Here is a 12,211-nt window from a genome sequence, read left to right as displayed (position 1 = left end):
CAATCAATGATTAATAAAGTTGTTGCAGTTCATGTGCAGGCATACCTGACACTGCCCATGGACGAAGATGATGATAATCCCTGACACTGAAATGCTGTGATACACCAATGTATGACGTGCTGATTAAAAAGCAGCTGCAAGAAATCATGCACAGATAATAAACTAATGGTGTTTTAACTAGTGTGAAAGTTAAACAACAGGAGGAAATGTGAAAAGATTTTGTTTATTCTTCAAATATGCTTTGCTTGTAATTGTGTAAACTCTGAATGACGATTCACCCTGATAAACATGAAGCCTTGTCTATGCTTTATCAAATGCCTGTGAAGACAAGTTCCTGTGTAAAGAAGAACGGAAAGCTCCTCTTAAGCAGACGTTTAGTATAGTATGGACAGAATGTTTTAGCAAGATATGCATTTGTCAGTTAAGCAATCTATATTCTGAGAACAGGCGGAGACTGCCTCCATGCCTATATAACCTGCAATAAAGAAGTGTACTGTGTGACTGTCTCTCGACACGTTCACCCATGTACATGTAATTGATTATATTGTCTCACTGTGTTTCTGTTTACCTTGGCAGACTTCTGTTTGGGATTTTCCCTTAACAGTGAAATATGTGTGATCACAGTAATTTCTTCCCAGACATTTGGGTCAGGCCAGGTCGCCGTGTCCCCACACAGCGCTACCTGGTAGGAAACTAGAATGGAGGAAACATTCAGTGCCATTACCGCTAAAAGCCACCGCTTTGTAGGCCCTCTCGGTCACGACGGACTGAAAGCGGTCTGCCTTCGATGGGAGTATGGGGCTCCTGGAGGAGGCTTTAGCCAGCCATGAATGGAGGTGGGCTGCAACTAGCGGCTCCATGTGGGGCATACAGAGTAGGCCATGCTTCTTTATGCCCTCAAAATCCAGGGAAGAAGGCCCTTGGTGGTTCTGCTGCTGAACGGGAGGTCTTCAAAAACAGCTATGGTAATTAGCTAACACTCCTGTCTGTGGAAAGTTAAGGTAGCTAGCCTTAGAAGGTTGAGATGTTGCCCGAAATGAGAAGAGGTTTTTGAATAACACCTATATAATAACACAAGCTATTTAAAGGTTGGTGCCGATCAGGATTGGTGGACTGAGATACATGCTTCTGAGGAATACACAGGAAGGCACATCCCATAGTGAGACATCGAAACAAATGCTAGGAATGAGAAGAGTACGTGACATAACACACATTTAATAAATATTAAATAAAGCAATTACCAGTAAAGTGTGAGTTCACCCAAATAAGAGAAAACTTGTATTTCTTCAAATAATTAGATGGTTTCCATAAAAATCAGTGTGTGACTGTTCAATGTCACTGTGACTGTAGTTTTTCAGTGGGGTAAATTCTTGCACCCAAAAATTAATTAATTAATTTTAAGTGTAAGAAGCAGAAACAAATATATACTTTTTCATATTTAATTGAGCTAGAAGTCAATCCTACCAGGGAAGATTTCCTCTGAAACAGCTGCACCTCCCAGCACATGTCTGCGCTCCAGCACTGCTGTCTGCAGTCCTCCCTTCTGAAGATATGCAGCCTACAGGCACACAAAGCACACATCACCATAGTGCTGAAACCTTTGGTTTTTAATAGCTTACTGCAAAGGCAGGTGTTAGGAAGTAAATATGTAAACTCACTGCCACCAGTCCGTTGTGTCCTAGAAAGAGATGTAAATACGCAATTTAAAACAAAGAAAGAAAGAAAAAAAAACGATTCCGTTGCATGAAGTTTCAAAAAGTTGTCCCATAATTAGGATTTTTAAAATATTTTGTGTAGACAGGGTGCCCTGTAGTAATGAGTTCAAGGTTGAATAATTAAGATTAAACTATGCACAGCCGTAAACGGAGTGAATTCACTTATCTTGGAATGCAATATTTATTTTACTACGAAATAACCTTATTTATACTACAATCCTACAAACTCAGATTTATCGTTTTCGCCCGTTATTACAGTATACGTCGCTCTCTACATTTCTTTCTTACAGTCCACAAATCTCACCTCCACCGATGACCAATGCGTCGTAATTTGATTTTAAAGCAGTGTGACTTGACCTGGAGCCTGTCACTGTACCCGCAAGGGTCACAGCCCTCCGCCCTCGGTTAGTCCACGCTGCTGTAGCCATGGCAGGAATTTGGAGTCTTCCACTTCAACCCCTCCTACTTTTATGGTGAAGTAGATCCGGGTTTCATACTGGAGGCGACCCTTTATGGACCTCTTCAGTTCGGGAATAGATACAGAGATATGGAAGTGAACTATAGTAGTTATATGATGTATAATGGTTCACTTCTGACGTATTGACAACAGATGCAGTGAAATGACACATGAACTGTGCACAGATAACTAATGTGGCATTTTTGTCACATACGGCAGTTTTTATACACTTATGGGCCGTTTCAGTTTATGCTGTTACAGTTAAAGTTTAGTAAACATCCCTCTTCTGCCCTGCTACTGGCTACGCCCATAGCAGAAATACAAGGATAGATAAAAATAAATTTTAATGTGGATATTTATTCGATTTAAAGTCACAAAATGACCAAAGTGATTAAAAAAAAGGAAAACCAAACAAGGACGTGTTGGTGTTATTCTGGAAGTGAACACATGGTGGCGGGGTTGTTCCATTAATATCAGGTTCACAGTTCGCGTCAGCGCATCGGTAATATGCACTGTATGTACTTTATGTACAGTTCAAAAGTGGGGAGACTCACTAGCGAATTAAAAAGAGCAGCATTGTATCATTTTTTTTAAACAAGGATCTTGCCTCTGCTCCCTGCTTCAATTTAAACACAGTAGCATACTTTCAATGCCAAGTCACAGGACACATTGACATTACCTCTAATTCACTGGTTCATTTGTTTTGAATGTTTTTGCTGGCCATAAACTTGATAACCTTAAAAACAAACAAACAAACAAAACTATGAAGCTACATTGTCTGATTTCACTGGAATATTTTAAAGGTTATGTTCATTTATCGCAAACTACTCTTGCAAATGTTTTTCTTAATTTGTGATCATGTATTATCTATTATCTATATGTTTCTTTGTAAACAGGTCTCTCTTGAAAAATAGATTTTGATCTCAAATACAACCAGTTTAAATAAATAATTTAATAAAAAATATTAATAATAAAGTCCTGGATTCATTCTTACTGACAGGCAGAACTTGGGAATATGCAAAAATCAATTATTTTAGTATGTAAAAAGCTGAAAGAAGTTAATGCAAATAAATGTATTAATTTAATTTAATTTAAAAATTCAATATGAAAAGTATGATAATCAAGAAGTGTCCTTCAGTCTTGGCTGGTTTGTGGCTGTATTTGAGTTATCTCACTGTACAGGCTCACGTTAAGAGCTTTAAGATGAGCTCTTAACACAGAATAGTTTCCTAGTGCTGCTGTTGAGGATGTCATGTTGGCCTAGTGGTTCATTCACCTTGCATTAATGAGATAAGAGGCCATGCATCATGCTGTGAAACAATCCAGGGAGTAGATGGAGCAGGAAAAGGAGATCTAAGGAAGGGAGGGTGTTAAATGGTACAAAAACAACCAAACACAGCAGAATATAAGCAAGTTATCTTCTCATCTTGTCCATATAATTTTGATTTTTGACTATGTTTTGCTTAGACAGTGTAAAATAATTCCTGAGGTTTATATAGATTGTGCACTCTCTTGGTAGGGGAAATGAAATGATGTGTTATGGTGATCTAGAGTTTCCCGCTAGACCTAACATGCCTCTCCCCCGGTGTATTAGAGTAGCATTAGTTTCATGGAAGAGAAATGATCCAGATATGCTGTCTGCTTGGTTTTCCTTTAAGGAACGTCTGCGGTAAATCATCCAATCAACCTTAACTAGATCAGAAGATCAAGGCAAGAGATTTTCTTCTTGTAAGCAGAAATTAACACTTCATTCCCCTTTGTCGGCAGAAATTCAACACTGATGCCCTTAGAGGCTCTCCCAGGCAATAAAGGAGAAAATTCAATTATGCTATAACAGCTCCGCACCAAAACACAATTAGCCCATTTTCTGGAAAAAAAAAAGTGATTCATGTGCCTCCAGGCAGAGTGGTTCACTAGTGAAGATGTTAGAGCTCTCAGCATTTACAATAATTTAATCATAAACTACTGTCTCAATCTCAAAGCAGTCCATGAAGGTGGAGAATGAATATATGACGTTCTTTTACTTGATGTATCAAATTAAAGATGCTTTTAATGTTTATGATGAAGTTCACTGTTAATGAACACGAAAAGCAGAATCAACTTTGTCGTATGACAATAACAAATATTTTATTACCCTGTCAATAATTTACAATTTGTAATTTTTCAAAGAAGGAAAGCCCTGTTTTCACTTTAGTCATTTTTGAATGTGCTAGAAGAATCAAACTTACTTACTTTAGACTTTGGACATAAAAACTGATCGATCGATCAATCAATCAATCGTTATTACATACATAATGGTCCAGAATTAAAGGGAAACAAAACTAATAAGAAAATCACAATGTCAAATTGCTGTTCTCCCTCAGGTTGGCCACAGTCAAATGCTCAAAAGCTGAGGTTTATCCCCAGAAAAATCTGTTATATGCTCATATGAATTGTTTTTGCAACTTTATCATCTTGTGAAATGGAATGAAGAAATTGTGAACCATTCAATAGTGTTATGGACACTACAGATGACTAATCTGCAACTACTAATTGTTGCAGTTAAACCCTGTAAACTGTAAACTTTTGGCAAATTTCTTCATTTTGATATACAAATAAATGTTAAGTAACACAGCCTCAGTTTGGATATTATCTTGGAATAATGGAAAAGATGGTCGTTTCCACAGCAATATTTAATGGAAAGCAAGTATATATAAGTGAAAGTTTACTGAATATCCATTTATTTGTACTTAAATATTGTCTATTTTAAAATCGGACATATAATTGAGTAAAACATATTAAAATGCTTCTTATTCATGTGTATTACTGTTTTGCATAAAACCATTATGATGTTTACACAGCATTTACTGTTATGGACACTACAGCCTACATGCTGCACACAACTCCACACCACAAGTCTGTAACATAATGCATCCCTGTGCTCGCAGCAATGTCTATAGAATGGGATAAATGTAGATTTTAAATAATTAATTGTGGTAAAGTAATGTGTCTGTTTTCTGTTGCATCACTGAAGTCATACACTCCTGTAGACAAAGTTGAAAATTTCACACATAACATTTTGACATCAAAAAAATATATAATTAAGTGATATGTGCTCTACATAATATGATCATATAATAAAAAATATGATATATATATCAGTGATTAGTGTGTGTTAGTGGGCTGAGCCTCACATGGACATTTTTTAAGCACTTTTAACACAATTCTTGTTATTTAGCTCTTTATGTCGAGTGTTATTACATACACAGTCTCTTCAATTTAGCAAATAATACCGATCTAAATGTTCTTGTGTTCTATCAAAAGGTTTTCCAGTAATTTTTTTAAAGAGAAGAAACACAGATTGCAGTTTGGATTTTAGACAACACCACAAATCACACTAGGACAGCAACAAAAGTGACGACAAAAACTGTGAAATAGTGACCCTGGCCCATTCATCTTGTAATCACGCGTGTCTTGGTTTGCTCACAGCCACTAAAAGACATTTTGAGGCTGGCCTACAGTGACCTTCGGGTCTTTTGATGGCTTTCACAGATGAGCTACCATGTAGCAACACCTCAAGTCAAACGCCACATGACCGGATTTGAAACGCTCACCAAAATCCAATCATGAAGGGCATGGATATCATCCAATGGTGTGAGGAGTACTTGGCTATCATAACCAATCAGAGATTGTTTCCTCATCGCGGCCTGTGGTAGGGCTCGCTGTGCATTTGCCGTCACGGCCTCCCTTTCCTGGCTCCCGCTGCTGTCAGGGGTAGAGGAGGGGAGGGAATGGTGTAGCAGGGAAGTAACCGTAAAAGCTCCCCAAGGGAATGTAAAAGTTTAAGGTCCACGACCAGCGGTGCACGCGAGCCAGAAGACTTACCACATCCCCTCGTTTCTCATGGAAACAGATGGATTTGTGAGGAGGCGTCGGATGACAGCGGAGACCACAGGGAATGATCCCGGGGTTGCAGGAGCCTCTGCCGGGGCAGAAGTTCGATGGCTTGGGGGCAGATTCTGGGGAGTTTCAGAAAGTATCGTGGGAAGCCTGACACCCCGGATCGGAGGGGAAACTGAAATACAGACTGTTGATTTGATCCGCAGTGCACAAGATGCACAGTCAGAGGACTCTGAACCGGACTATGAGGGTTTGCCACAGGGAGCTTCCACTAGCACCCACATGTTGGCTGGAGCTGTGGCCGGGATAATGGAGCACTGCCTCATGTTCCCGATCGACTGTGTTAAGGTAGCACGGCTCACTGGCTAACCAGCAAAACCACAACTTTCTGTGATTGTTGAATGCTTCGTCTCCGTGGTCCCTGGTGTGGTCTGGGGTTACCATTCATGTAGCCATCGCGCATATTAGCATAGCCCATTAGCTTGCTCGCTAACCCAAACACGCTGCAGAGCTGGCTGCTATGAGGACAAGGTCAGTCGGCTCAGTTAGCGTTTAACAGCCGTATTAGCTTATTTGTTAGCATGCTGTTACAGCATCAACCTTAGTGCGAATAACGTAATAAGTTGTTTAGCCGCCATTCAAGTCAAAAAGGAGTAGCTTTGTGTAACTAATAACGTAATTATCAAATCAGTCTGCTGTCAAGAGTTTCAGCGGATGTAATGTTACGTAACTGCACGTTTGTGCGAGCAAACGGGGAACCACTTGCTTAATTAAAGAGGTGTTAAGTTAAAGAGAATGAGTCAGCCATTCCAAAAATAACAATGGATGAAATGTGTACGCTGTGTTTACAAAAACAAGTTGTTCTCTCTTGTAACTTACGCCCTTCCGGCTTTGACTATTACAAGATAGAAGACAATTTGCCCCCTTCTCCCCCCACAGTGGAGCAGCTGCTTTCCCAGAAAACCCAGTGAAAAAGCTGCCTGGAGCAACAGAACAACTCCCTCACTCACCCCCAAAAAAATATCTTTTACTGCATGAATCACGCAGCTTCAGTGAACCAAGATGTGTTTTACTTTGTGTCAAAGTTTGTAGGGAGGGGTGTCACACTGGCCCAAAGAGGTCATTGTTACAGCCAAGAGGAAGGCGGCCACAAAGTGGGCTCAGGACACTGAGCTGTGTTTGGCAGGCAGAAAATCGCCACTCTCACTTCATCCGTGTCTTTCACCTGTAGCGCACTTATGCCAGTTACAGGCCTGAACCCGGATGAGGCCATTTTTATTTTAATTTTTTTTTTTTTTATATAGTTTCTTTTGTGGAACTAGTGTAGCTCAGCATTTTTCCAACCAAGTCACACATGAGATCTGGCTAATTGAAATGCAGGAAAGTGCAGTCAGGGAGTACCTGCACACTAAATCCTGGACACCCTTAGTAGAAGCATGAATTTGTTTACATATTAGACGTAAAAACATCAAACTTTTTTAAAAGTAGTGTTTAGGATGCATTTAGCATTAGAATTGTATTTGTGCAGAGTAGCTATACCAAAAAAAATCTTTCCCTCCCGCACATAAGCCTTTCTCTTAAGTACTGTAAATAAAGTTCTGAATAGGCTGGCGTTTAGTCATTCTTGTATCGTAAATCCCAGTAATTTGCTGCGGCTCTGAAGAAGTGTGCTTTATTTGCAAGTCTGTCAGAGTCTACACTTTAGAGTATTTGACTCTCTAGTCAATGAAAAATGAAACCCAAAACAACCCTTTGTTGTTGTTTTTTTCCTCAAAGAATGGATGGACTTGTTACAGCATAGCATTACAAAGGTCATTGCTTTGTAGTTATATAACCACAGGCTATAGATAAACAAAGCAAACCTACAGCTGCTGAGGACTCCACACATGTGTATGTATCATGACAATGAGTGACTGAGGTAATTTCAGCCTCTCTTTGCAATACCATGAAAATACTACAAGTGTGTGCACTGACTTTGTATGCAGTGTGCTCATAGCATTGCTCCGCAGAGCTGTGCATGGACACAGTGGGGTTTAAGTTTGTCCATTCAGCTGGAAGTTTGGTATTTAGGAGATTATGTTGCTGTTGGTGCCTTGGAGACAGACACAATCATCTAGTCCACTCATGCAGCCTTCTATAAATATCAAATACCAGGTGACTTAAACATTAATTGTGTGCTCTTGTCTTTTAATGTATCTATATAATCAATCATCCACCTGTGTGTGTACGTGTGAGCGTGTGCAAGGAGGAAAAGAGAAAGGTGTGTTTCAGGGTCAGTGGGAAAAGAAGCTTAGAGGAAGTCAGCTTATGTCCCTTTGACCCTGGAGCTTGTAACTGCATACTTCCTTGTATTCATTTATGCATGTACACCAAGATACACCCCACACAATGTCAAATACCTCATTTCCCTCATTTAACCCGTCATTCACAATGCATTCTATTCAGAGCTGTCTTCATTGTCTTCTTAGGCAGACATATGGAACAAGTTCAATTATGCATTCTATCCTATTTTTAGATCAGATTCAGGTCAAACACAGCAAACATATCGCTTAGTTCTAAGTTAATAGTGGACAGGATAGTGGCACACTGCTCACGTTTCTATTTTACATTAGAATGCCCTCTCTTTCGCAGACACGAATGCAGAGTCTTCAGCCCGACCCTGCGGCCCGCTACAGGAATGTGATGGATGCTCTTCGCCGGATTGTAGCCACAGAGGGAATCTGGCGGCCATTGAGAGGCCTGAATGCAACAGCTATTGGGGCGGGTCCTGCCCATGCCTTGTATTTTGCCAGCTATGAGAAACTCAAAAAGACTCTAAGTGATGTGATTCATCCAGGGGCTAACAGTCATTTGGCTAATGGTACCATAAAACATCCATACACAGTTTATGTTATAAATGAATAGATCGTGTATAGCAATCTTAGCCATGAGATCACTGTAACGGGTTGATATTTAGGACTTTCCCGACTCAAAGCCTGTTGCCAAATGCCCTCTTCTGTGAAGCTGCTGACTCAGCCTAATCTGTGTGCTGCCTGACCAGTCCAAAAAACCCCTGGCAGGACATCAAATCGGATAAACGCTTTTCATAGCTACAGTTGTACACTGTAAAGAAAAGCCAGGGACAGCTGTCGGCCACTCAGTGGCTTCAAGGAAAGTTAAATAGTGGATCGGGTAAAGCAAAGCCATCTCAACTAAAAAAAAAAATGTCAGCCATTACCTTGTTCTTCCTACACTCTCTTTCTTCTGTTTCAGTTTAATGGGAGGCTGGGTAAGTCCTCTTTCTCCCATCTCATCTGCTCTTTTTTTTTTTCCTGTTAGTCATCTTTTATTAAGCTTAGGCTTCTGATTTAAATCCCTCAAATGAGAAATAAGCAGGCTTATCCACTAGGTGTCTCTCTTTACTTAGGTTTTGCTTTGCAAACCATGGTCAGAAATGTTCTTTTACACCAGCAGTTTATTGAATTTCCAGAAATTCGGCTGTGAATTCCTGAGCTTGAATTTTGAAAAAGCATAAGCTGTGCCGAGGTCAGATGGGTTCTGTTGCAAGTGAAAATTCTCGTCTGCAGTCTCTTCTAGTTTCCTATTTTGCTGTAGTTATCTGAATGTGTAGTGACTTCCGAAGTGTGTTTGTTTCAGGAACAGCTGGGTGTGTGGCCACACTGCTTCACGATGCAGTCATGAACCCAGCTGAAGGTAAGGGCAGCATTTTGAGAGTCAAGATGTATATATTTTTTTTCTATTTCAAAACAGCAGTTTTGGGTTTCAGTAAGGAAACCTACAGGTGCCACACCTGGGCCAACTATCTGTTGGCCTCAGCCCTGTAGCTTCACATAGTCACTTTCACAGCTGTCTGTAGTCCACCTGCCCAAACATGTCAGTAGAAGGACACTGGTCTGAGCCCTCATGTGCAGCTGTTAGATGGCTTGCAGCTGTCTGAGGAATTACATACTATGTCTTTGTATATGTTTATTCTCTTAAGGATAGCTTTACTGCAAGTGATGGTTTCCTAACTTTTCTTTTCCCTTGTCTTTCCACCTTTGCACTACCATCTTTGGACACCTTTGCCCATGTTTCCCTCAGTTGTGAAGCAGCGAATGCAGATGTATAACTCGCCCTATCGCGGCGTGTTGGACTGTGTACGTGCAGTGTGGCAGAAAGAGGGCCCTACTGCATTCTACCGCAGCTACACCACCCAGCTCACCATGAACGTGCCCTTCCAGGCGCTCCACTTCATGACCTACGAGTACCTTCAGGAGCTGTTAAACCCTCACAGACAGTACAATCCCTCATCACACATGTTGTCCGGGGCTTTGGCCGGAGCGATCGCAGCCGCAGCCACCACGCCTCTGGACGTCTGCAAGACCCTGCTCAACACCCAGGAGTCTCTAGCCCTCGGCTCCCTGACTTCCGGCAAAGGAGCCCACAGACATATCTCAGGCCTGGCCCATGCCTTCCGGACAGTATACAGGCTGGGCGGCCTGCGGGGCTTCTTCAAGGGAGTCCAAGCGAGAGTCATCTACCAGATGCCCTCAACGGCCATCAGCTGGTCAGTCTATGAGTTCTTCAAGTATGGACTCACCAAGCACCAGCACAACAAGAGGAGAACACAACAAATGGAAGCTGAGATGTAGATGCCTCTGTGGTTTAATCTACTCTGAGGAGATATTAATGTGCACATAGTATCTCACTAAAATCCACTTCAGTTGTCCCAATCCCATTCAGACATAGCAGATAAGAAAGACATCCTCAAAAGCAGTTTGGGTAGATATATTTCTTTACTACTCGAGAATAGATATTGTTTGAGTCATAGGACAACACCGTGATGTAAAAGAGAACTAGCTGATCTGGAGAAGTTTTCAAACTAGTATCCTCTGATTCTTGAAGCTGAGGCTGTAAGGAGTTATAAGCTGGAAGAATAGTCAGCAGGGGGCAGTAGTGTTACTTTGTTGCCTCTCTTAGTTCTGTAGCTTTGCTGTCCTAGAACTGGATTTTTATTTTTCCCATCCAAAGTTTGTTTGCAAGTAACTGACTCGTCATCCAGATCCCTCATAACAGACAGAGCGTTCAGTTCTTAATTCAGCATCTTAAGCAATCAACTTAAAACGACAACATCTACATTTATTTCCTCAAAAGTGTCACTGTCCAGAAATCTTGAGACAATAAATCAAACTTGGCCAAAGCTGCAACTCAAGTTGAGAGAGTCTATTTTTTTCCCTATAAATGAACTTGAGACGTTGACAACTCCACAGATTAGGAAAGAACATCTTAGTTTCGACAGATTGAGGCAGCCCTTTTTTTTTTTTTTTGCAGGCAAACTAATTAAAAATAATTAATCTACTTTGTTTAGTTTTTTCAAATATCAGTGTTTAACGCAGTTGCTTATGATTTAACTGGGAAAAAAATATAAACTTTTAGATCCTCCCAGGTGTCAGAATTGTGTATTTAATAAGTTATCAAAATGACCAAAAAAACTAAAATCTTATTTTATTTCCAGAACATATATTATTACTTTCCCCAATTCTGTGGTTAGTCACAGTCTACCTGTTTGGCAGAGAACAGCTTTAAAAAAGAAGAAGAAGAAGACTTTTATGTGCATCAGCTGGCACTAACAGTCTTGTAAACAACAGAGCTTCATTGTTTGTGCTCAACAGAAAAGGTGTACATTATGCTGTATCCAAAAGAGTCTCAAGAGGCTAGTTATACATCTGTACCCTCACTGAATACACTTTAATGCAAGCTGTCATTCTTATTGATTGATGTCTGATTGTTTCTGACACTGAATTGCACTTGTGGAATAAAGACCCAGCAGTCGGGCTCTATTCACTGCTATTAAAAGGTGGGGAGCCCAACTTTCTTTAAATGTTTTATTTTTTCTGTGTGTGTGTGTGTGTGTGTGTGTGTGTGTGTGTGTGTGTGTGTGTGTGTGTGTGTGTGTGTGCACGCTTTGCAAGAGAATAACTCAATACAAAGGTGTGAAGCTCATATTCACGGACCACACACAGCCCACTTTTATGTTAAGTGGGTTGGAGCAGTGAAGTCCTTACATAAAACCAATAAATGAGGCATTTATTAACAAAAAAAAACACTGAGAGAGAACATGGTGGTAGGGCTCCATTCACCTTCTTTTATTGTGGTATGGCAGCCCATAGCTAATGTTCTT

The 12,211-nt window shown here is 40.5% G+C and overlaps 2 protein-coding genes across 2 annotated transcripts in view; one reads left to right on the top strand and one right to left on the bottom strand.

Annotated features, from left to right (window-relative positions):
- Positions 1-2,166, bottom strand: part of pyroxd2 (pyridine nucleotide-disulphide oxidoreductase domain 2) — a 13,219-nt gene extending 11,053 nt beyond the window's left edge. Inside the window, exons 1-3 of the mRNA XM_039622188.1 lie at positions 2,020-2,166; positions 1,659-1,678; positions 1,465-1,558 (exon numbers count right to left, since the gene is read on the bottom strand). Coding sequence (XP_039478122.1) covers positions 1,465-1,558; positions 1,659-1,678; positions 2,020-2,143 — 238 coding nt within the window. The 5' untranslated portion in view covers positions 2,144-2,166. The remainder of the gene's footprint in view (positions 1-1,464; positions 1,559-1,658; positions 1,679-2,019) is intronic.
- A 3,698-nt stretch (positions 2,167-5,864) lies between these two features.
- On the top strand, positions 5,865-11,911 carry slc25a28 (solute carrier family 25 member 28). The gene is made up of 4 exons (XM_031758748.2): positions 5,865-6,399; positions 8,683-8,911; positions 9,688-9,744; positions 10,132-11,911. Exons 1-4 carry the CDS (start codon positions 6,055-6,057, stop codon positions 10,680-10,682), a joined length of 1,182 nt encoding a protein of 393 aa, XP_031614608.1. The 5' UTR covers positions 5,865-6,054; the 3' UTR covers positions 10,683-11,911.
- Positions 11,912-12,211: the final 300 nt, after the last annotated feature.

Source organism: Oreochromis aureus, linkage group 13, assembly GCF_013358895.1.
Source record: "Oreochromis aureus strain Israel breed Guangdong linkage group 13, ZZ_aureus, whole genome shotgun sequence".
Classification (NCBI taxonomy): domain Eukaryota; kingdom Metazoa; phylum Chordata; class Actinopteri; order Cichliformes; family Cichlidae; genus Oreochromis; species Oreochromis aureus.
This window is presented reverse-complemented; position numbering and strand designations above follow the sequence as displayed.